Raw genomic sequence first — 25,804 nt, forward strand, 5'->3', positions numbered from 1 at the left:
GACAAAACTGAGATATTGTTTTATTTTTTTTCTAGGATTACCTTGAAAAGCCAATGATACTGGTCATTGACGTTACAAAGTAAATACACTCGTATTTGGGTTTTCCCTTTGGGGACATGCGTTGGAGATGACGACCACCTAAAGAGCCACGGGGAACACTTTCGATCTCATTTATTTCAGATAATCACGTTCGTTGATCACGCCTCTCAGTTGGGGAGTAAGATGACCTGTTGCCCGTAAGGCAAGGTAACTATTTGCGAGAAAAAGGTAAAGATACGCTGGGTTGTTATAAAGGAAATACTTTGAGGGTTCTAGTTCAGGCTTGGTGCAGGGGGAGTCTCAGTTTCCTCATCTGTAAAGTGGGGTTAATACCAACCTCACGTGGTTATGCAGATTATAGAAGGGACATCGGGAGAGCCAGGCACCTAGGACAGTGCCTGGAACAGAAGTACTCAGTAAACGTCGATCCCCTCCCTGTCCAACCCTTCCTGAAGAGCTGTGGGAAAACACTTCATAACCACACAGGGTCTGAGGAACCCTCCCTCCCCTTTCTATCCCCATCCCCAGTTACCAGGCACCGGAGATCATAAAAATGCCTCTTCCCTGTCTCTTCCTTTCGTCCTCTCCAGGACAAGGAAGTGGCCGGCTCCTTCCCTGGGTTAGGTTCGGAAGCTCCGGCCTCCCGGGACAGCCCAGCCCCGGGGTTGCGAGGATCGGGGGTGGGGGGAGGAGAGCTGCGTCCTCGGCCTGCGCAGCGCAGTGGGGAGGGGACCGGGAGGCGATGGGGAGGCGGGCGCAGTCGACCCGGGTGGAGAAGGAGGGCGGCGGAGGACGCGCGTTCCCGGGCTCGTGACCGCCTGCGGCCGGGGGAGCCGGCGCCCAGACAGCTTCGGAGATGGCAGGCGGCGGGGACCGGCGTGCCACGGACACCGTCCACCTGCTGCTGCTGCTGGCTGCCCTGCCCCTGGCGGCCCGGGGGGTCAGACGCCGAGGCTCGGTGGACTGGATCCAGGAGAAGGTGAGCGGCGCGGCTGGTGGTGTACCTGGGCGGCTGGGGCGACGCGCGGGCGCCCGGGGCCGGGAGACCCCACCTTGGCGGGGTGGGGAGGCGGGCAGGGCGGTCGTCCCCGGCCCGGGCAGCCGCGCGCGCGCCACGGGCGCCCGCGGGAACCGGGGCTGCGCGTCCCGGTCGGGGCGCCTCACCGGCCCCGGGGCTGCTTTGGAGACGCCCCCGGGGCTGAGTGATGTCACCCGCCTCCCGTGGGCTGCGGTCTGATGCGGGTACCGACAGGCACAGGAAGTGTGTCTAGCCGGCTGCGGCCGAGACGCGAGGTGAGGGCGCCCCGCGGCGCCGCCGCCCACTCGGGACCGCCGAGGCCCGCGGCTGCAGCGCTGGGCTGCGCGGGGGCGCGGGGCGCGGGGCGCGGGGGTGTGCGCACCGCCCCCACCGCTGCCTCCGCCGACGCCCTGGGACGTCCGGGTCTCCGGGCAGTGTCTGGACCCACGCGTGCTCCCGTTTAAGGTTTTTAAGCCGAGCAGCTCTAACTGGAGGAGACCAGCTTCACTTTAAGACATTTTCTTTTTTCTTCAAAGAGAATAAATGCAGTTGCCAGAGCAATGTATCTAGTTGTAGGTGGGAGATTTGTTAAGAGGAACCCAGGATGCCAGTTTCCTCTGGTGAAGTAACCAGGTTCGAAATGATTTCTTTTTCTTGTGTAACTGTTTTGAAATCATGACGTTGCTAGGAAATTATGCATATGTTAATTATTGAAGTAAACTAATATGCTTTAAAAAGTACTAAGAAACACAGTTAAAGGGTTATAAGCTTTGACAGTGCTGCTGGACAGATCTTTATTTTATTTATTCATGAGAGACAGAGAGATATAGGCAGAGGAAGAAGCAGGCTTCCCGCAGGGAGCCTGATGCGGGACTCGATTCCAGGACTCTGGGATCACGACCTGAGCCAAAGGCAGACACTCAGCGACTAGCCACGCAGGTGCCCCTGTTGTTGGACACATCTTTTAAATGCTTATGGTATGCTTGTATTTCCTGACACGTTGGCAATACAGGGCACTGGTGAACCCACAGGCCTTGTCTGGGTCACATGCAGAGTTGCACCCAGCCACAAGCCTGTGTACATAAATAGCCCACTATAGTTCTCTGTGTTATGCTTCCTTAGTTTCACCATTTAGACGCCACAAAGTGCCCCTGCTTCCATGTGGAGACCACCAGCCACAGGGAACCTGGTGAGGATGTGGGAAGGCAACTCAAGAATAATTGCATTATAAGAAAAACTTTCCATGGGTGTTCAGTAGGAGTAACATCCATCAAGGAACATTGAGTTCCATACCTAAATCCTTTCCTTCTTCCCTTCACCCTGAGTACCTTCCTGGTCAGAAATTAGGAAGGCAATTCATTAACTGTCCTTTTATTGTTGGTTATTTGGGTTATTTCCAAACTTGTCCTGTCATAAAGTTGGGAACCAATGTATTGGTAGGGGTCCTCCTCCAGGATCACCTCTGACACGCTCTAACTGCTGTTTTCAGCACTTCACACTGTTCTACTTCTGGAGTTATACATATTCTGAAGGTTTTTAGGTTCCCCTCTTCCATGGTTTTAAAAGTCTATAGCCATTCACCACTTTACCCACCATGATTCTTAGGGAAACCACAATGGAGACTCCAAGGCAGGCACAGGGAGGTCGGTGGTAGGCTGGATATTGGTAGGAGTCTTGAAAGACAAAATGTGCCTTTTTTTGAGCTTCTACAACCTGGCAGGTAAGTACTTTAATGTCCTTACAGATAAGTAGGGCTTTCCTACTCATAGCCAGTAAGTCAGGAATCTGGGATTTGACTCCAAATTGTCAGTTCAGGGCAGCCTGAGTGGCTCAGCAGCTTAGCTCGGCCTTCAACCCAGGGCGTGATCCTGGAGACCAGGGATCGAGTCCCACGTCGGGCTTCCTGCATTGAGCTTGCTTCTCCCTCTGCCTGTGTCTCTGTCTCTGTCTCTCTCTCTCTCTGTCTCTCATAAATAAATTTAAAAAATCTTTAGAAAAAAAAATTGTCAGTTCAAAGCGTACATTGCTTTTCTTTTAGGTAGAGGGCTTCTTGCATTGAAAGAAGACAGAACTTTTTTTTATTCAGCTCTCAACTTTTCCATGACTGCATTTGTCATGTCAGAAGCATTGGGCACAACAGAAGGATTTCTGTAAACGCTGGCTGGGTTGAATCTACTGGTAGACACAGGAGACACTACTGGTTATCTGGGAGACACTCATATGGAATGAAAACTGGAATTGAAGTCTCTGGGCTTCTATAATGATCTCCCTCTAATTCAATGGCTTGGGACCTCAAATCCCCCTGCAAGTGGGACCAGCTCTACAAATTATGTAATTAAAACCCTCTTTGGCCTGGCACCATATGATTAGCCTAGAGGAGATGTTTCAGGATATCTGGTTCACACTTTTTTAGTTGAAAGATTCTTGTCACCCAAAGCAGACTTATTGTCCTTTCTGCCTGTCTGAAAAGACAAGGCAGGGGCTGTAATAGAGATTTGTTCCTCTGAGAATGCCTGTACCAAAGAAACTTGTCTATGTGTCTTTTCACTGAAATAAGCCTAGACTATTTTGGGGTTTGCACTTAACACTGGGCTCAGCGCTGTTTTTTGCCTCATTTACTTTCTTCATGTCCAGCCCAGAGTTTCTTTACAGGTTTCTTCTCTCACAGCTTCCTCTCATCTCCGCATAGATTTTTATATTTATTGGGTTCTGAGAGTAAGGCTCCTTGAAAGTTGAATGGGCACCATTTTGGTTGGGAGAGTCCAGTGCTTTTCTGTACAGGGCTTTAATGACTAGGAAGGCATAAATAATTAACAGAGTGTGGTTGTTTTCCCTTCTCTGTCTTTCACTGACTGTGAAGCTTTTATTCGTATGGTTTCACAGGGGCATCTTTCCTCCCAACGAGGCAGGGAGAGGAGGGCTCTTTACTGAAGCATGTTAATTAAATGATTGAGCCCAGGAGACTGAGGAGCAACACATGAAACTGGGTTTTGAGGAGCATCAATCAATGGGCCTGTCTGCTGAACTTACCCTTCATTCGTCCATTAAGCATTTTTTTGGTGCTATTTCTCAACTCTGTTTAATCTATGGTATCTGTTACAGCTAGCAATGCTGGAGGGTTCTCTATCTTGTTCCAGTTTTTTTCTTAAATCTTTTAAGAACTCTTTTACAGATTGCCATAAATTGCCCATTTAACCATGAGCTTGATTTCCTCCCTACTGTGGACATGCCAGGAAGGACCTAGTCCACAGTGAACAGGTAGGCTTGGGGATGCAGTAATGGACACGAAACAGAAAAGGAGTCACTGGTCAGATAGCCTTCCTGACACAACAGTTCTCAGTTGTCGCAGAGACTGCCCTTGGGCCAGCCCAATTCTAGGCATCACAGGTATTGAAATGAGACATTTTTTTTAATGATTTTATTTATTTATTCATGAGAGACACAGAGACAGAGAGGCAAAGACATAGGCAGAGGGAGAAGCAGGCCCCTCGAGGGGAGCCCGATGTGGGACTTGATCTGGGGACCCCAGCACCACGCCCTGAGCCAAAGGCAGACGCTCAGCCACTGAGCTACCCAGGTGGCCTGAGATGAGAAATTTTAAAAAAGAGCAAAGACACCAAAATTGAATCATAGCCCTTTTTAAAGCTCTTTGCAGCAGGTAGCTGCTTGTTTCTCCCATTTAACTGACTTGCTATTTATAATGTTCATTTTGCTTTGTTATGATGTAGACACAGGCTTTTCTAAAGACAGTTTTAGAGAGACTGTTCATCTGTCAATGCCTTATTTGATGACCTCACCCAATATTGACTGAGTACTCAGTATACCCCAGGCGCTGTGTGGCTACGGGAGGCACTGGGCTATAAAGACAATCGTTGCCCTCATGGAGCGGATGGCCTGTATGAAATCAGATGTTAAACTGGTTGACATACAGGAAAGTGGTCTCCAAGTCATCATCTGAGTAAGCAGGAAGGAGTCAGGTGAAGAGGGAAGAAATAGCCTGCAAGCCGGAAGTGACAGCAGGTGCAGAGGCTGTGTTGAGCAGAGTCTCCCACTGCTTTGGGACCTGGAAGGTGGCCAGGGTAACTGAAGCTTGGTGCACTGGGGTGAGTGGTCTGACCTGGGGGCAGCGAGGTGGCAGGAAAGACCAGACAGGCCTGGTTAAGGAGTAATTAACCATAGAAGTCTTCCCACTTCTTCTTACCTCTAGTTTTTTCTTTGCCCTTTTCACATTTCTGTTATTTTGTCTGTTAGTGTCAGCTTTCTTCTCCAAGCACTGTTTGAGAGCTAACTTAAGTAGACTGAGGTCCTGAAAGGACCAAGGGATTTAAAGGCTGCAGTGACAATCTTATGCAGGACATATATTTAAAATTATATCAGTAAACGAAGACTAACTTTAAGATGTTCAGGCACAACATCCACATTTAGGGGTAACTGGCAATTCACAGATGAGGCAGGGAGGCAGCAGAGGGGCAGAGGACTGGGAATCCATGGAACCCAGATATTTTCATGGACTTACCTGGAGCTTTCCTATCACCTTGGGAAAATCATCTGGTCTCTATGAACCTCAGTATCCACTGACATAAATCCAGGAGTTTGGACTGGATCATCTATAAGTGGTCGTTCCAGCTCTAAATTCTATACCTCTTTTGTGTTTGATAGATGATAACAGAATGATAACTTGTTGAATGTTTACTATGATAGCTTACATATATTAGCTCACTTAATTATAATTACTCTAGAAAGTAGGTGTTATTTCCTCCATTTCACAGATGGAAATTGAGCCTTAATGAGGTTAAGTAACTTGCCAGAGTAACAGCTAGTGAGGGGTGGAGAGCTGAGTTGAGAGTGTGTGTCTGAACCCACAGCCCCTGCCCTTGTAATGATCACCCCAGAGAGTAACATGGAGACACAGCCAAGTGTAGAAGAGTATAAGTAATTTGGCAATTGTCATTCTTTAATTCCACAGTTTCTCACTAGCCGCATGGAGTGAAAATACCTATGTGATCACTGAGATATATTCAACCAACACTAGCATTGGAAAGATCTGTGAAGTAGACAAGGCTCCCCCGATTTCTGCTTTGCATTCCAAAGAACTTAATATTCAGGGTGCCTGGGTAGCTCAGTCAGTTAAGCGTCTGCCTTCAGCTTGGGTCATGATCCTGGGGTCCTGGAATTGAGACCCGTGTTGGGCTCCCTGCTTGGTGGGGAGCCTGCTTCTCCCTCTGTGCCTCCCCCTTTTCATGCTCACTCTCTCTCTCAGATAAATAAAATCTTTAAAAACAAACAAAAAACCCCCACAGAACTTAATATCCTAAAGTTACCTTCATCATTCCCCTTAGGGAAGAAATCACCTGATCAATCATCCACTTCCCTGTGGGAGGAGTGACATGTTCTATCACTGAGTACCTGATAAACATGCAATGAATGAATGATTCATTATTATTAGTATTGCAAGAAAATACAGCATGCATAAAGTCATAACCAAAATACATATTTGAAAACAACAACAAAAAACAAAACAAAAAAACCCCCAAAATACACATTTGATATTTATGTTTATTTAGCTCTTTAAGTTAAGGTTAACTCAGCTAATAGGTATATGTTCCTAAAAGTGTGGGTGTTAATAGAATTTTAAAATATTTTAACTGAAGTTAAAAAGTGTACTATTTAGTGGGTTATAGAATCATCAAACTCTGGCTGGAAGGAATTTCAATGATCATGTAGTTTAGAACTGTCCAATAAAAATATATGATGAGAAGCACATATGGAATTTTAGGTTTTCTAGTAGCTCCACTAAAAAAGCAAAAATAGGTGAAATTAATTTTAAAAATATATTTCATGTAACTCAATTTACAAAAAAATGATCACTTCAATATATAATTACCATAAAATTTAATGAGATATTTTTACATTTTTTTATTCTAAGTCCTTGAAATCTAATGTGAATATTACACTTACAGCCTATCTCAATTCAACTAACTACATTTCAAGAGCTTAATAGCCATATACAGCTAGTGGTTACCATACTGGACAGTGAAGGTATAGCTCAAATTCAGGTTTTTTGAGGGGAATGAGAAATTAAGGGACCTGCTCAAAGTCATACAACCTATGAACGACAGTCAGGGGCTTTGAATCCAACTTCTCTGACTTCAAGACAGTGTTTCTTCACCAAATTGCCTTTTTTTTTTTTTTTTTAGATTTTTATTTATTCATTTTACAGACAAAGAGAGAGCACAAGCAAGGGGAGAAGCAGGCAGAGGGAGAGGGAGAAGCAGGGTCCTTGCTGAGCAAGGATCCCAGAGGCGGAGCTTGATCCCAGAACTCTGGCAGGTTAAGGCAGATGCTTAACCCAGGCACCTCTGTAATGTCATATTGCCTTTTTATAAAGCCATTGTAATAATAAAGTATAATCATTTTGTTGGCAGCAGTTTTTAAAATGTTGGGTTTTCTTAAGAATAGGAGATTAATAATTGATATTTTAAATCTTAGTTTTACAAAGTATTTGTACTAAAATTATTACAAGTTACACAGGAAGTGCCAAATATTAATTCTCAGGTTCAATGCATTAGGTTCGTTTTGTTTTTAAAATAAGCTGCCAAAACAGTGAAACTTTCTAGATCTAAAGGGCCAGTTTTATTCTATTTTATTTTATTTTTTTAAAGGGCCAGTTTTAAAGTTGAGTAGTTTAATTTGCTTTATGATGTAAGAGCTATTTCTTTAGTTTGAGGTTCAAAGGAAATAGTTCTCTATTGCAAATGTCTCAGGGTTGAGTCTTGACCATTTTATGAAATGATATCCAGTTAAATAATGTTATTTAATCCTCAGTATTATCATGAACCAGCCATTTTGAATTCATCGTCTCTTCGACAAGTTGCAGAAGGCACTAATATTTCTGAAATGTGGGAAAACGACTTACGACCATTGCTTATAGAGCGATACCCGGGATCTCCTGGAAGCTATGCTGCTCGCCAGGTGAGGATGCCGCACATAGACCAGAAGGTTGTTGAACACTTTGCTTTCACATGAGAGATAATATCATGTCCTAAGTTTTTGTCTCATATTCAGGTCTGTCATCTCATCTTATTATTCACCAGAAGAATCGACCCAGAAAATCAAGCAACTGAGAGTGAATGTCTGTTCTGAATTGAGTGATACATGTTAATCTAAATCAAAGTATGTGTCCAGTTTCTGTGGGTACAACAGCAGATAGGGTACTAAGCATTCAACTCCTGGTCATTTCTATAACATATCCCCAGGCACCCAACCACATTTTCTTGGATCCTAACCCCCAAAGTCAATAGCCCTAGGTGGTCCTTGCCTGACAATTCTGGGCCATGGGTGAATTACTGTTTTATCAGGCCTTCATTCCTCTTGGGAAATTGTATTCTCCCTGGAGGGAAAATCAAGATCAGTGATAGTGATAAGCTACTTGCACAAGTGGGATGCTTCTGAAACTTCTGATTCATGTTAAAAAGAATAGTAAAAAACTTTTAAGAATTAGATTTTATACACACAAAGGTAAAAATAGATTTAACCAACACAAGAGTTCCATGAAAAAAATCCGCACTCTTATTATTTGCATCACCTGGGATTTACTCTGATATTGTTCATTCTACTTTACTCGTTGGTTTTGTTTTGCTTTTTAATGCTGGTCATGACGCAGTAAACTGATTTCAAGATCCACTGATTTTACCACTGTAATTTGAAAGACACTGCTCTAGGAGGTAAATTAAACCATAGTTGGGCCAGACCTTGAATGTCTCTGCCTCCTTACTGCCAGTCTTCCTAAGTGATCTGATATCCCACCTCTAAATGACCATTTTGTTTGTTTGGTTTTTGTTTTCAAAATAGCCCCATTTCAAGGGGGAGCTCAAGAAAGAATGGGGAGAGACTGGCCCCTCAAATCCTCCTCTGAGTGTACTCCACCTGCCTATCTCTCCAGGCAAAAGACCTTGACCCCTCACTTCTGTAGTAGAGTGACACCTGCAAGGCCCAGCAACACAGCCATTATGCTCATCCTTTGTGCCCAGTACATGGCTCCTGCCTCTCGCATCTAACCAGGATAGCCATCGTCTGTTGCACCACTAGGCTCTTGTCTTCCAACCAAACAGCATCTGTTTCTCCCAAGGAATTAGACAGTGGAGATCCAAAGAGCACCTTAGGTCTTTCTAACCTTTAGGCAGACCAAGGAATAATAATGATGATGGATGACTTTCATGGAGCACTGTTTTTTGTCAGGTCCTTTATGGAGTTCTTTGAATGGATTTTTCTCATTTGGTCCTCACAACAATGCTATCAGTGGGTACTATTATTATCCTAGTGCTACAGATGGAAAAGGCCTGAGATTTAGCTATATGGATTAACTTGTTAGAGATATACACATAGTAGTGATGAGACCAGAATTTGGATCCAAATCTGCTGGACTCCTACATCCTATCACTAAAGAGCATTGGCTAGGAGGAACCAATTCTGTAGTGTGTGTTCACACATGTCTCCAGCCCTGGATCTTCTCTTGCCTGAGTTGGAGAATGAGACACATACCACTCATTTCAATGATATTTTCCAGGCCTCATCTCCCAAGCATTTTCTGAAAGGAAGCTCAGGATGCTTCCTGGGGCTTTCCAAAATCATCAGTTCCTCATTAGAAAAAAAAAAAATTAGGTCTATAGATTCATTCACTCAATTCAACTTCTTTCATTTCCCCATACCATATGATCAGGAGGCTGTACATACACAGAAACATATATGAATACTTCAGACCTGAGTTTCCTTGCCCGGAGGCTCTAGAAATTCTTAAACTCAACAAATATTGCTACTTGGATCTATATTTAGCTTTCAACAGAATATATAGCATAAATAATACACACAGGCACTGTTGTGATTAAAAAAATACATCAAAATTACAGAACACATAACACTTTCCATGGCATCATGTGGGGTGGAGGCAAATGAGAAGTTTATTGACAGTATTTTGGAATGTGTTGGGACCTGTTTGCTGGGTTGCTTATGCATGTTCTAGCTGATGTGGCAGTAATCCGAACAGGATGGTTATGATGGAAATTTCACTTAAGAGATTCAGTTTTATAGTTTTTTGAGAAGAAAATCATCATGAATTTTTAGAGAGCTGCCCCTTAAGCTATGCAAGATAAAGGGTTTCTGCTTTAGAAGAGATAGATGATGCTTAGGATATAATGAGAGAGTTACATTAATGGACTCAATTTGACCAGGATTAGTACCTGTCACTCAGAACTAAATTCAAACAAGAATAGTAGAAAATCTACTTTTTTTCCTGAAACCTTTTTGAGCACTGGATTAGATGTTTTGTAATTTATAGAGTTTCAGACTTACAACTAGATAAGACTCCCAAATCTAGAGGCACATGGACTTGGCATAAAATTGGTTATTGAACTGACCTTTGCAATTATCAGTAAAGATATGCATTGCTATGGATTCTTTTTCAGAGAATAATATAGGAACAATGTCCCAAAGTCTCCATTTTTTGTTTGTTTGTTTTAAGAGAGGGGAGGAGCAAAGAGAAAGGAAAGAGAAAATCCCAAGCAGACTCCATGCTGAGTAGTGAGCCCAATATGGGGGCTCAATCTTACGACTCTGAGATCATGACCTGAGCCCAAATCGAGTCAGGTGCTTAACCAATTGAGCCAACCAGGTGCCTTCCATAGTCTCCATTTTTATTGCCTCTGATCAATGAGCCTAATGATTTTTAGAGTATATTTTTAAAGAGAGAATTCATTTGGAAGTAAACAGTATAAACATGTGAAATTTTGGGGTATTTCAGTGATTTCTTTCTGAGATAGGATTAGGAAAAATGGTTTAAAGATCAAGATGATAACGTCTCACTAAGGAGCAAGCCAGAAACTTTGCCTAAAAGAAGCGAGCTAGAAATTTCAGGGTTGAAATCTCCCTGTAGATGAATAGTATATCTGAGAAGCTGAAGCTGGGCTTCTTCAGCTGAAAGTGTGGATATCCCTAGGTGGAGGGTCTTCTATGGAGAGCCCTCAGCATGGAGCCCAAGAGACGAATATGTGGTATGTCCAAGAAGGAATAGATACCCTAAAGTCTCCGGTGGCAGTATTCAGCATCCTGACAATGATCTGTTTGCAGACTGGGTGCAAATACTGTAGAATCTTCTTTCTCCAAACAAACAAGGTCTACTACTATCATTGTCTCTTGGAACCTGGAAATGAGAATTTAAGTGAAATTCAGTTAGACCCAGGATCATTGACTGATGCTAACCTACAATGCCTAGGCTCTCCCCAACCCCCGGAAGTAGAAGGTCAATATTTATGTCTATCTTTCTCTCTCTTCCTCTCTCACTCTCTGTCTCTCTCTCTCCTCATCTCTGCCTTTATCTTTGTATCCTTTTCTTTTTGGATCTACTCAGTGTCAGTCTCTCTGTGTCTTTGTCTCTCTCTGTCTCTATATATTCATCTTTATCTCTCTCCATCCTTCTTTTTCTCCTTTCCCCACTCCAAAAAATAAATCAAGAATAATCCAAGTACAATCTATATCCTAAATTGCATTTTGCAATTGGGAGGGGTGCTGAGTTCTTGCTAATAGGCTTCAGGAAGCATTCCCCACTTAGGGCATTCTAGTGAGCAAAGCAGTAGTTTTGGGAGCCTACTCTAGAGAATTGCAGTGGGAACTTGCAGACTAAGCCCGAGGGCCAAAAGCATAGCAAGGGATATTGGTGACCTAATTAGATTATGGAGCCAATTCGATTGTTTATAAAGAAATTCGTTGCTAAGATAATTAAAAAATATTTATGCTGAATAAAAAAGGTTAAAAGGTTGCTTCAATGAGAATTTTGGGGGGGGCATTTGCTGATGCTTTTGTGGATTTTAGTCTCAACATAAGGTATCAGAAATTATGTCCGCAACCTGTTTAGTAGTTGAGCAGTGGGTTTATGTGTGAGACCTTAGCTGAACAAAGCTAACAGATATATATTTTTAAAATCTCAATTCATTTTTGTAAGCACACAAGCTGCTATTGGCTTTGAAGCAGTTCATCATCTGGATACCAGATGTTCTGGAGTATACGCCTTTATTTTTTTTTTAAGATGACCCCTTTTATGGAAAATTTTCTTTTTCTCAAACTCTGGTAATAACTTATTTTCATATTCTGTAGAAAGCTTATCTGAGATGCAAAGTGATTTCAAACTACCAGTGTGTGATATCATATACTTTTATGTATTCTCACTGAGACTAACTTATTAGTTACAGTCAGCCTCTATTTAGTGATAACTTAATACTGTGAGCAAAGCCCAGTATTGAGAATTGTGGATGAAAACAAAGTTATGAGATATGAGTGATGATTTTAAAAAGGTTAGAAACATTTCTTTTTATTACTTGAAAAGAGAACCTGTAAACTTGTAATAGAAAAGGTAAGGGACTGTGCACACATGCTATCGTGGCCAAAGTCCAACTCACTATGGAAAGCAGAGAGTGATTATCAGTGAAATGTTTGTTTATTTGGCTTTTGCAGGTTTGAGTGGAGAATCACCGTCCTCTCTCTAGTTTAGTTATTTTCCTGGAAGCTTCCTGCCACGGTTTTTCCAAAACCTTTGCCTATGTGTCATGTCCCATTAGTTACGACAGGCCACACAAGAGTTGGGTAGGCTAGAAAATCTGGTATTTCCTTGGGGGGAAAAAACTTAAAAAAAAAAAAACCAAAAAACCCTGACAAAACCCTTCCATTCTTTTCTAGTTATTATGAGTTATTTATCACCTCAAATTTCATCCCTATTGAATATTAATTGTGGAACAAATTGCCAGTTATGGTGGTGGTTAGTTTGTCTTTTGATGTTTTAAACCGGTCCTCTAAGACAAACTTACAAAGATACAATATTTCAAAATAAAACAAGATAAATGAAACCTACTTAGAACAATGAAATGAGAGAAAATGGAGGCGGAAAAGGACAAATGGAACAGCAGTGAGCTCACTGTATCTCCTTACATCGCACATTCTAGACTATTAGGGAAGGCACTTCTGGTCTCGAAAGTGGAATTTCTTTTCCATCTGCAACCTGTCAGTCTATGTATTAGTCATAAGTTTCAGGTCATCAAGAGATGTGAAAATAGACTCCTTTTTATTTTTGCCATTTGTAGCGGGGTTTGAATCTACCTCGATGCAAAAGGAAAACCATGTGATATGTCATTACAGTTCAGAGTTGCTTATTGATTATTTTTTTAATCTTTTAAAAAAATTTTTTTATTTATTTATGATAGTCACAGAGAGAGAGAGAGAGAGAGAGAGAGAGGGGCAGAGACATAGGCAGAGGGAGAAGCAGGCTCCATGCACTGGGAGCCCGACGTGGGATTCGATCCAGGGTCTCCAGGATCGTGCCCTGGGCCAAAGGCAGGCACTAAACTGCTGTGCCACCCAGGGATCCTTTTTTTTTTTTTAATCTTTTTTTTTTTAAATTTTTTATGCTTATTGATTCTTAAGGTGGACAGGACCTCAAATGTCCCCAACCATCTCCTTGCTATGGGACTTCATTACACCATCAGTATCTTTTGTTAGTATATATTACATTTTGAAGTATTTGCGGACCTTGGGGTACATGCTATGCACTTGGGACAAAAGGAGCTACCATTTGCTGTTTTTGCCCTCAAAGAGCTTACTGTAGTAGTTGAGACCTGTAGGACCTTGGTAGATTTGACTTCTCAAGATACCTTCTTCGCTTCTTAGAAATATTGAAAGTGGACTTTAATATGTACCAAACTGAGTCTCTGTCTCCTGATGTGTAGAAATGACTCTGCTATATTGTTAAATGAGAACAGCAAGGAGCAGAATCATGTGTAAAGTAGGTTCCTATAGAAACATGTACTCTTTTGCCAAATATGTGTTTGTGTGCTAATACATATTCATATAAACAATAAGAATGGTGTGGAAAAATATACATGAGACTATTAACATTGGTTAATACTAATGATTGGGATTTGCTTTGCAAAGTCGATGGTTAGGGGAGAGGGAGAGGAATCCTTCCTACTAATTCTATGATCCTTGCTATTAATTCCATAATCATGTATTGCTTTTTTAACTTGAAAGACATCACACAAAATTAAAATATATATAGAATTAACCAATGGAAACTGTCCAGATCTGAAATTTTGGTTTTTCTTTTGATCAGCACATAATGCAGAGAATTCAGAGACTTCAAGCCGACTGGGTCTTGGAAATAGACACCTTCTTGAGTCAGACACCCTATGGATACCGGTCTTTCTCAAACATCATCAGCACCCTCAATCCCACTGCTAAACGACACTTGGTCCTCGCCTGTCACTACGACTCCAAGTATTTTCACCCTTGGGACAACAGGGTGTTTGTGGGAGCCACTGATTCAGCCGTGCCATGTGCAATGTTGTTGGAACTTGCCCGTGCCTTAGACAAGCAACTCCTTTCCTTGGAGGTATTTGTTTCCGTCTCGTGTATTCTTGGGATAAAACACATTAGAAGAACTCAGAGTGAATTCTAGGATCCTTGGGAGAGTAGGAAGGCCATTTAGAAATGTACTTTCAGTACACTTTATACTAATCTGTTGCAAAATGATGTGAGTTAAAATGAATATTAATTGGAAGATTATACTATTTGAAATGTTAACCATGCGGGGTAAATCTAAGATACATAAGAGTGAATTTATTCGTTGGCACTTGATTACCTAAATTTGCATACATATTAAATTAAATGCAACATTTTTTGCAACAAATGAAGCAGGTGTACAGTTGGTACAGGTATATATGTTTGAGAAGTATGTGGATTTCTTCTTGTTTATGTAGCCATGAAACATCACAACCTTCTAATCTGAGAGATGTGGCTCTTGAGGTGGGGGAGGGGGTTGCTGTAAAGTGGTGCTGAGAGTGGGTAATTCAGACATATCAAGATGAAAAGCATGGAGCAGAAAATGCATTATTGTTATTATCTGTGAATCTTGGCTCAATTTTATGTAGCATAGCAGAGCTTTTGTTATGTTCTCAGCTCAAAATGCTTCTGGGACTCTCAGATGTTATTTCAGTCTCTGTTCTTAAGGGTATATTGGAAAAAAGTGCTAAGCTAGATGAAGACATTTTGTTCAGATATCACTCATAACCAAGTAAACACAACGAAGCAAAAACAAAAAACTTTGTTCGCAGGCAACAAATGCCTTTTTTTCCCCCTGAGAGCTTTATGAAGGGGCCGGCCTCTGCTACAATGGAGGTAAAGAAGTAAAAGGTTTATCTTGTAATGGAAGTAATAGAGATATTTGATTCTATTTTTGCTGGATATGCTGAACTTGAAGAAAGCAAGAATTGTTTGTAACCTCTTGGTATCATTTTCACTGTTTTTTTGTTTTGTTTTATTTTGTTTCCTGAACCTTCTATAATGTCTTTCTCCCATTCTCTGCTCTGCTTTTAACCAGTACCTTTCCTTAGCAATTGGGTGGGGGAGTTCAGAGGCTGATATGTTTGCATTCTACTATAAGGAGATTAAATGAAAGGCATAGTCCGTAGAATGGGTGTGTTTTCTCTGGGTGAACTCCTTTACCTTTTTCTATGTAGCTCATACCTGGTTTTAGTGACAGACAGAAAGAGCTGAATGAGTTGCTGGTTGGACATCCCCACTTAAAAAATACACACACATTCTCTTAATTATCCTTTCTCCTAGAAGTAACGGTGATGTGGGCAATTAAAAAAAGGACTAGTTTTGATTGAAATGTGAAGAGTATCAGATTCATTTTTCCAGTTGTACTTTAAAATAAATTTATATATTAAGGAGTTATCTTAAGATCTTCAGCTGTCATGGGTTGGGTAGGTGGTAGTGGATTGTGACCTGGGAGAGGGACAGGAGAATAGACTGGATTATTGCTCCAACTCTCTGCAACCCTCCAGTAGTAAGATTACAGGTATGCATTCCCATCGTTTGCCTTCCCACCAGGTTGTATGTTTTCATTCGTTGACTCTGGGCTTGGTTATTTGACTTGTCTTGGCCAATTGGATGCTAGCAGATATGACACAAGCAATGGCTGGAGATGTGCTTGTGTAATCGGGCTGTTCTCTTGCATCTTTGCTACCACCAAAAGGGCATGCCCTGGCTGGCCTGCCAGTCTCAGGGGGAGGATAAGACATGTGGATCAGAGCCAAGCTTAATAACTGCACGGTGAGGCAGAGCTCCTCCAATCAAACCCAGCCTAGATCAGCTGTCCCCCAGCTGATCCACGGACCCAGGAGGACACATAAGTGTTGCTTTAAGTTTGGGGTGGGTATTGGGGATCCCTGGGTGGCTCAGCAGTTTAGCGCCTGCCTTTGGCCCAGGGCGCGATCCTGGAGTCCCGGGATCGAGTCCCACGTGGGGCTCTCTGCATGGAGCCTGCTTCTCCCTCCTCCTGTGTCTCTGCCTCTCTCTCTCTATGTCTATCATAAATAAATAAATAAATCTTAAAAAAAAAAGTTTGGGGTGGGTATTTACCCCTTATTATTGCAGCATTAGCTGATACAGCTTTGGATGGGCAAAGACTGCAGATAATTCACTGATCATGTTACACTGGTAACAAGACATTTATCATATTACCATGAAGAACTGAAAGACCATCACAAATCAGGCCACACAGATTTTCCCAGATCCAAGATTGAGTTACCAGAGATTGAAGGCCACAGTTATTTTCTTGCTAATCCTGAAAAAAAAAAAATACAAAAAGAACAAGGTGCCCTATGGGACTCAGTATTATTGTCCACTCTTGTTTTAATGATTGGAACAGAAAGTAAACCATTGCACTGACCACTGGAGTCACTCACCTGTTGAAATTTCAGTGAGGCATCTGAACCTTCAAACCTACACAATATGAAAATTGCCTGCTCTTGCTTTTACCCTGGGCATGCATGAGTGGGATGTCTCTCATCCCAGGCAATCTTAATCTGCTCTGGTGTTTCATTATTGTGCTGTTTGATTTGGAACTAGAGCTTTGGAACCAGTCAAGGCCCTTAAAACAACTGGAAACTTACCATGTCTCCACTGAAGTATGTACCTTACACCTTTAGCCAATGAGAAAATCTGTTTAATTACTAGAGTTATTAAACTCCGAATACGTATGTATTGTATAGACAGGATGCATCCTGTGCTTAATGCTCTCAGGAGTTATGGAGAGGCTCAATATAATAAATTATATTTATATGTATATACATTTACTTATTATAATAAATACATTATAAATATTCTTGTGGTCTAAGGAGTGATACTAAAACAATTGTGATGATTAGCGTACAAAAATAACTTAATTTTCAGATGATAAAGACATATTTTTCCATCTTGGGAAATCACCCTAAAACAATCTTTGAAGAAACTAGGGAACATGTGTTAATGGGAACCACAATATGAAGACAGAAGGTAAATGGAGAAATGACAAATGACATGTCTGAGTAGAGAGAAGTCCTTTTCCCCAGTTTGAGGAAGAAGTGGAAAAGCCAGTAGTCCCCTGCCAAACTCCTGAAGTGGCTCAGGGTTTGGTGGAGATAGTAAGGGAGTTACAAGTGAGGCTGGGGGCTGAGAGGGAAGCGTTTGTAAGTCAGCACAAGGAGTACTGGGATATGTAGATTCCTACCCCATCCCTGGCAGATAGGTGAGGATGCCGCCTGTGCATCCTTATAGGAGAGGACAGGATAATTTTTCTGGAGAAACTAAACCAGGGAAGTTCTGGATGTGAGGATGCCACATAGAGAGGAGGGCAGGAATGAAATGTCCCATGGAAATCAAAAAGATTAGGTGAAAGTCTGCGCATTGAACAGTGAGGTCCCCGGCCTTTGCCCCATTATCAGCATGAGAAAGCCAGCACTCAGCTTGTACCCCTCAGGTGGGAACCTGGATGCTTCTTCTCTGGGGAATTTGAACTACCTCATGAAAAAGACCCAAGATTTGAGGGGCTTTTGGGCACCAGATTACCCTCTAGTAAAACCAACCAATCTGTGTCTCTAATCAGTGTTTAAGTACCTTATTCTTTATTTTTTTAAAGATTTATTTATTTTTAGGGAGTGATGGGAAGAGGGGCAGAGGGAGAGGGAGAGAGTCTCAAGCAGATTCCCCACTGATCATGGAGCCCAACTTGAGACTCAATCCCACAACTCTGAGATCATGACCTGAGCTGAAATCAAGAGTCAGATGCTCCACCAGCTGTGCCACTCAGGCACCCCTAGTACCTCATTCTTTAATATGAATAAACACAAAGGGTGACCAGACATTTGAGGATGGTTTCCAGCATGAAAGAAAGAGAGTAAAATGATACGAATTGAAAAATGAATTTGGAGGAAATAGAGCACAAGGAGCAGGAGATAACTTAAGGGACACTGTTTTAAGTATACTTAGAGATTAAAAAAATTAAAAAAAACCCTTAGAGAGATAAGAGGAAACATGATATCCATAACAGATTAGAGAGATCTCAGATTTACTTCAGTCTGATGGGAGCATATACCCAGGAGTATGTTGAGGTAGAAGAAGCAAATGGTTGTATATTTTTCTTCAGCCAGCTTTAACTATATGCAGGCACGAGGTAGGCAGAGAGGTGGTCTAAAGGTTATATTTTTGCCATGTGAGCTTAACCAAGGCAGAGAGAGGCCAGGGGGTTGACTATGGTGAGAGGCAAGGGAGTGGTTAGAATGATTGTGGAATTTTAGCTGAATATGGAGTGAAGTACTTCATGGGGGTGAAAGATTGTGAACAGGTGAAAGATTTAACAGATCAGGGATTCCAGTGGGGCTGGAGGACCGTGGGGGTAGGAGTCATCAGAAAAGCAAGAAGTGACAGTAAAAAGTATAAAATTGACCAGAATCCTACTAGCCCTTCTAAGTTCTGCTCAAATACTGATTCATCAAGTCTTCCCTGACACCCCAAGGATTTGACCTCTCATTCTGTGCAGTTCCCAGCAATGTTTTATGCTGCATCTATGACTGTTGTCACTCTTTGTCGCTCGCATATATATCTTTCCTAACACAATTGACATGTAGACTCCTTCACAGGAGAGGCTGTAATTATTATTCTTTGTGTCCTTGTTCCATTCCTTAAGGCAGATCCTTGGACCTAGATTCACTTAAAAATTACAGACTCAAATAATGTGGGAAGCAAGGAAGATTTGCAGTTATTTCAGGTTGCGTGTTCCCAGGAATGTGCACTGATGTGGAATGAAGCATTCAGGTCCTTTCTGAGCGAGTGGCGCTGGCTTAACAGCTGTAGCAGGGAGGAAAGAGAAGTGGGATTAGGCAGAAGAAGAAATCAATCAGCCAGTGCACGTTCAACAACTGTCTGAGCCAACCCTGGGGAGCTCTGGAGGTGCTGAGGCAGTCCCTGAAAGGGGCTAACAGCTGAAGACCTGCGGACAGCTCTCTTGGTGGCAGGGGCAACACATTCTTCTGGAGGGGAACGGGGTGATGTGTCACCTCACCTTACCCACCATGACAATATCAGAGTTTCAAATTTCTCTAAGGAGTAAGAAAAAATATAAGACTTCTATTTTCAGAGAAAGTGATATTTATATGGGTGACGACGGTGGGAGGTGGGATGATTTTTGGAGGCAAAGTGGTACAAAATACATTTTGGCATATTTTTACTTGCTCTGCTATCTTCCTTTTCTTCATGGCATATCTGTACTTTTGCCCAGTTAATAGGAAACTATCTTGTCTTTTAAAAATCCTGTTTTTGCTATCTTTTTACTATTCCTTTTACCAGGAAATTCCAGACTCCAAGCCAGATCTCTCACTCCAGCTAATTTTCTTTGATGGGGAAGAGGCTCTTCTTCATTGGTCTCTTCGTGATTCTCTGTATGGATCTCGGCACTTAGCTCCCAAGATGGCATCAACCCCACACCCACCTGGAGCGAAAGACACCAACCAACTGCACGGCATGGTTAGTCTGGGGAATTCTCATGGTGTTGCAGCTGCAGGCTCTGCCTCAAGGAAACCAAAGCTAAAGCCAATTAAAGACCTAAGAATGCCACTGCAGTCTTGGAGCAGAGTGTTTATTATGGAACATTCCTTGGCAGGCATTGGGCTTTTGAGGAATCCCAGAGCTGAAAAGAATGATTCTGGGTTAGAAGTTATGTTTGAAAAAAAAAAAAAAAAAAAAAAAGAAGTTATGTTTGACTGAGCTTAATTAAAATAATGTAAAAAAAAATAAGATTAAGGAAACATCAGATTCAGTTCAGTTCAATGGGAGCACATTCCCTAGTTCTGTGGAGAGATGGTGAGAGCAAATTCCTTTTTTGAGGCCTCTACAAAGCTTGAGGAGGCTGGGGTCTTGGGAACTGGAGTGCGAGTGAGACATGTTATTGGGGATGGGAGTGAGGAATTTCCTTGATGTCCTCAAAGTATTATAATGACTCCAAGTGTGTATGTGATATTGTGTCAGATGTGTTTTGGTATAATATCATTGCATGGGGATGGTAACATTTTTGATGCTGCCTTAAAACTTTGCTCTTATTGAGTAATGGGTGCAATGCATGGCCGCATTTTAATTTCCATTTCTGGGCCCACACTCCATCCCTAGTTCCTCATCTCACTTTTGAGTTCTCTCCTTACTCTGTTTCTCTTCCCATATTTGACCTTCACTCAGTCTTAGATCCTCACTAACTGCAGCTTGGGACCTCATGCTATCCTTGAGACTTCATTTCTTCCCTGTCTTCATCCATCCCTGCCTTCACCCTATCTGTGAACTCAAAGCCTATTCCTAACTCCCCCCCACTCATCCCTTTCCTTTGCCATGTCAATGACCTTCACCCTGGAGTCCAAATAGCCACATTAAGTGTCCTCTGTGGCTCTAACACATCATGCCGGCATTCTCTCCATACTGTTGTCTGTTGGCAGCTCATAATAGGTCAGGGAAATATGGTTGGCACTCATTCAGTCAGTCCTTTGCCCAAGTGGCTAAAAAGCGAAATTCAAAGGAGGAGGGGAGACCAGGTTGATCAAGAGGAGGGACAAAGTTATTTATCAGTCCAAATATATGAATCCATATTGATGGTTATCCAACTTTGTAAATATAGTCTTATTGCAAATAAACCCGTTTTCCCCCAATGAATGTTTTTAATCATCATTCATGAGTTAATAGATATTATGTCTTTAGAATCATAGACTCTGCAGATATTTATCTACTATGTGTCAGGATCTGTGCTACATATCTACCTGCATGTTGTCTCATTTATATAAATCAGGAGCTCTTAATGTGGGGGGTAGTCTTCAGGGAGTCCTCAAGCCTGGTGATGTTTTACGGCTCAAACGAGAAACACTGACGTAATTATGGAGACTTATCATCAGAAGGGGCCTGTAAAAACCAGTAATTTTGAGCTTCTGGTTTGATGGAAGAGGAAATGGGATCCAGAGACAGTAGGTCACAGAGCTTGTAGTCAAGAAATTTTTCCTATAGTCTGCTTTGAGGAATAAATAGTTACTACCCAAGTGCTTTCCCTAGGCAGCTGTATCATTACAGACTAAGGATATAAAGATCAGAAAGGCTTGGAATCCCATCTGAAAATAAAAGTAAATGTATTCTTTTTTAATAAAGAATAAAATATAAAATATCATCTGAATGTCCTCTTTCTAATCTATCCTTAGTGGTTTCCTTCTGGGGTTACAGACACCAAAAATTTATATTTTGCCATTTGTCCAGGTTGCATAAGCAAGATTTTTAAAAGTTCTTCAAGATAATTAACTTACAATGTTATTAAATCTTTTTTTTTCATTTATACAGCTCTCTAGATTATTCTGAATTGTTAAAATACAGTTAGTTTTGACTATTGTTTTTCCATTGGTGAATAAGAAATGTGTTTTGGTGACAGTGATTAAACAATTTTTTTTCTCCCTTAGGATTTATTGGTCTTGTTGGATTTAATTGGAGCGCCCAACCCAACATTTCCCAATTTTTTCCCAAAATCTGCCAGATGGTTTAATAGACTTGAAGCGATTGGTAAGCACCACTGTCACTAAAGGGTCAGCCGAGTTCCTCCCTATGAAAAAATGCTACATTTTAAAATTCAAATTTATAACAATAGAAAAAGAAAAAAGAAAGTTCAAAATTTTTGATTTAAATATATTATTTGAAAATATAATATACTTTTCTGGCTTTTTTTCTTGCTTTACTGACTAGTTTATTGCTCCCATTTATCTTTTTCAGTAGGCTCACTTTATTTTCCTGCATGAGACTGCATTTAGAACTGGAAACATACAATGCTACATTTAATGTTTGCATATCCCTAGCAATGGTTGGAAAGTATTTTCACAGAATCCTGTTTGCAGTGTATGGAATGCATGTCTAGAGAAAACACTCAGAAAAGCATGCTGGCTAATGATGACTGTCACAGTCCTTATGATACCAAAAAGGATTCTTTAATTTTTCTTTTTTTTTTTTTTAATCTCTGTCATTGCCATCTTCTATTTCCTACCTTGTTCAGACTTGGTTTTCCTTTAAATCTAGAATCATCTCTATTTTCTAAGGAAGTAAGAGATTGGGATGTGAGAGAAAGCCAAGATCCTTCAAAAGTCATTTAAGAGACAGTGTAGTGTCAGTTAAATGAGAGTAGACTAGGCTAGAAGGTCAAGCCAGGCCATGTAAAGATACAAAATATCTATGGCTCAAGAGAGAGAAATGGGTCTTGGAGAAGGAAAAGAGGAATAATTCTTCCCTTCATACCTCCACTACTCCTTACCCTGTAGTGCGCAGACACACACACACACACACACACACACACACACACACAAAGCCTATTGGCATCAGGGAGAGATGAAAATGAGATAGATCTTTATGATAAAATCTAGGCCAGGAGACCTGCTTTTGAGGCAAGAACTTCAGTCTAGGAATTCGTATTAGCTACACAAACTTTACTGGAGCAGGATAGAGTTGTATTTTTCTAAGTAGCAGGAAAAACAGTTCTCTCAATTCATACTTTCCACGTGAGTTCAGACTTTGCCAATATCCAAATCTAGAATATTATAAGAGAAATTTTTACCTGAGTCTGAGGTAAACCTGTCCCCACCCCACCACCCTGGCTTTCCTCTGGTTTTCTCATTCTCCATCTTTCCATTGTTCAACTTAGTATTTACCTCTAAGGAGGTTCTCACCTGTAAAGCTAGAGATGTGTGATTCTTCTCTCCCTTGAACTACTCCGAAATGTACATGCAAGTGTAGCCCAAATGCTTATTGCCGTGGGTATAGTGGGCTCACTGCTGCATATTGTTTAAAAGCGATGGCAAAGATTTCAAATTCCCTGTGAATTCTGAGTATTGATCAGCTAAGAATTGATAATCACCTACTGTTTAATTGTTGTCTGCAGAACAAGAACTCCACAAATTAGGTTTACTCAAGGATCACTCTTTGGAGAGGTGCTATTTCCAGAATCATAGTTATGGAGGGGTGATTCAGGATGACCATATTCCATTTTTAAGAAGAGGTAATGTGTGTGTATGTGTGTATGGACATGTGCGTGCACATATGTAGTTTTTACTTACTGTATATTTATTGTATTTTGTTTATTTGCAACAATATAGGAGGATAAGGAGCCATTAGATGTAATTACTTCATAGATTAAATCGTCCACTATTTCATGACTTCTCTTTTTTCTTAGAAGTCATTCCAAATCCTTAAACCCCTACCCCCATTCTAGAATATTTATAAAAGCCCATATTCCGCTGACCCTGCCTTCTTATTCATAGAGTAAGATTATATTCTTATAATTTGTGTAACTCTGGTGTTTTCTGATTAATAGGGAAGCAGTGATGGAAGTCTAAATCATCTCAAGGGCTCCTGTAGTAGCTTCCCAATTGGTCCTAGCTTTTGCAGTTGCTTCCCTATTCCTTATTCTTTGTTCTTTGTTCTCTGTTCTTCCCTATTCTTGCTTTAAAGCTCTGGTGGCTTGCCATCATGTAGAATAAGACCCAAAGTCTTTACCATAACCTACAAGGATCTCCTTTTTATGACTCTGTTCTTCTCCAACATCTCCTCCTACCTTTCTCTCCAATTATTGCTCTGATCCAGCCACATTGTCCTCCTGCTGTTCCTCAAGCAGGCCAAACACACTCCTACCTCAGGACCTTTGTATTTACTAATACTGCTGCCTGGAATACTCATCCCCATATCTTTGCAGAGATTGTTTTTCCCTTTGTTGCACTTCTCTAACTAAATGTGAGATTCTCAAACAGGCTTTCCCTAACATTAAATAAATCTTTCTTGGGATCCCTGGGTGGCGCAGTGGTTTGGCGCCTGCCTTTGGCCCAGGGCGCGATCCTGGAGACCTGGGATCGAATCCCACATCGGGCATCCTGGTGCATGGAGCCTGCTTCTCCCTCTGCCTGTGTCTCTGCCTCTCTCTCTCTCTATCATAAATAAATAAAAATTAAAAAAAAAACGTTTAAATACATCTTTCTTGGCCCAGCTGTCTGCCCCTCATTCTCTCTTCCCCTACCTTGTTTTATTATTCTTTAGAACCCTTATCATTCTCTGAAATTATTTTTATATTTGTTTACTTGCTTCTTTCTTTACTGGAATGTAAGCTCTTGTATGAACAAGGCTTCACCTTTTCACTGATGAACTCTCAACTTCTAGAATAGTGACTGGTACGTAGTAAGCACTTTAAAATTAGTTACTGAATACAGTGACATTTGTTGAATGAATGAATGGCTTTGGAGTAAAAGGGGAAGATACAAAGAAGTATACAGAAAATGATGAATTATCAGCTGTGGTTATATGGCACAGATCTCTCACTCAGACTTGTGTTTGAAGAGTGATACTTTCTAATTTACTCACTGGAGATAAGCACTTGATTACAAGTTGGTTCTTTCTTATTAGGTGTTCCAGTTTTGCATCTGATCCCATCTCCTTTCCCCGAAGTCTGGCACACTATGGATGACAATGAAGAAAATTTGGACGAAACAACCATTGACAATCTAAACAAAATCCTACAAGCCTTTGTGTTAGAGTATCTTCATTTGTAATATTCTGTCTTAGTTTGTGGTAATTGTATCTAGTTACACATTCAGAAGTCAAGGCACAACGTAAACTCACTCCAGACAGATGCCATGTGAAACCTCTATCCTATAGATTCATTCTGTGTCTTTGAATATATGATCAATAAATCCTAGATTTACATCATGTCCTAAATTGCTCATTAATTTTCATCAAGAGATAAAGAAAGAAAATATTTTAAAAACCCAGAAAATAAATATCTTTAAAAAGCTCTTTTAGATAAGAAACTATGGAACTAAATGAGTTTTACATATACAGTATCATGGTTTTCTAAATAGTACTTAAGGATAATGGTGATGTGCAATGTATAACTTGATTTTCTTTTATACTTGAGAATCCCTTGCTTATAATACAAAACAGAGATGTAGTTTGAACTTACTTTGAGAAGTTATTTTTCAAACTTCTTTTGAGAAATCTTTGTAGGGTTTATTTTATAAAAATTAATTAAAGTGTCTTCTTCAGAATCAAATGCCATGTGAGTTTCTTTTTTGATACATAAATGAAAAATTATATAATTTATAGTTCATTTGTTAAAAGATTTTATTTTATTTTATTTTTTTATTATTTTTAAAAATATTTATTTATTCATGAGAGACACACAGAGACACAGAGAGAAGCAGACTCCATGCAGGCAGCCCGATGTGGGACTTGATCCCAGGACTCCGGAATCATGCCCTGAGCCGAAGGCAGATGCTCAACCGCCGAGCCACTCTGGGATCCCAAAAGATTTTATTTTCAAGTAATCTCTACACCCAATGT

The 25,804-nt window shown here is 41.1% G+C and overlaps 1 protein-coding gene across 5 annotated transcripts; it reads left to right on the forward strand.

The window, feature by feature from the left end:
- The first annotated feature begins 786 nt into the window (after positions 1 to 786).
- On the forward strand, positions 787 to 25,514 carry QPCT (glutaminyl-peptide cyclotransferase). 5 transcript variants are annotated; one of them, XM_025454169.3, is made up of 8 exons: positions 896 to 1,018; positions 1,594 to 1,690; positions 7,883 to 8,029; positions 14,208 to 14,486; positions 19,763 to 19,939; positions 21,895 to 21,994; positions 23,358 to 23,474; positions 24,869 to 25,514. In XM_025454169.3, the coding sequence occupies exons 3-8, from the start codon at positions 7,955 to 7,957 to the stop codon at positions 25,012 to 25,014; spliced, it is 894 nt and encodes a 297-aa protein (XP_025309954.1). In that variant the 5' UTR covers positions 896 to 1,018; positions 1,594 to 1,690; positions 7,883 to 7,954; the 3' UTR covers positions 25,015 to 25,514. The 5 variants fall into 5 exon arrangements, with proteins under 5 accessions (XP_035556728.1, XP_025309954.1, XP_048951594.1 ...); XM_035700835.2 differs by lacking the exon at positions 1,594 to 1,690 and having other exon boundaries at positions 787 to 1,018; XM_049095637.1 differs by lacking the exons at positions 896 to 1,018; positions 1,594 to 1,690 and adding an exon at positions 2,011 to 2,034.
- Positions 25,515 to 25,804: the final 290 nt, after the last annotated feature.

Source organism: Canis lupus, chromosome 17 (genome assembly GCF_003254725.2).
Source record: "Canis lupus dingo isolate Sandy chromosome 17, ASM325472v2, whole genome shotgun sequence".
NCBI lineage: Eukaryota > Metazoa > Chordata > Mammalia > Carnivora > Canidae > Canis > Canis lupus.

Coding starts and splice junctions, on each gene's coding strand:
- QPCT (XM_035700835.2), top strand. CDS start 896: ATGGCAGGCGGCGGGGACCGGCGTGCCACGGACACCGTCCACCTGCTG. Junction 14,487..19,762: donor AGCAACTCCTTTCCTTGGAG/GTATTTGTTTCC, acceptor TCCTTTTACCAG/GAAATTCCAGACTCCAAGCC. Junction 21,995..23,357: donor TAATAGACTTGAAGCGATTG/GTAAGCACCACT, acceptor TGTTGTCTGCAG/AACAAGAACTCCACAAATTA.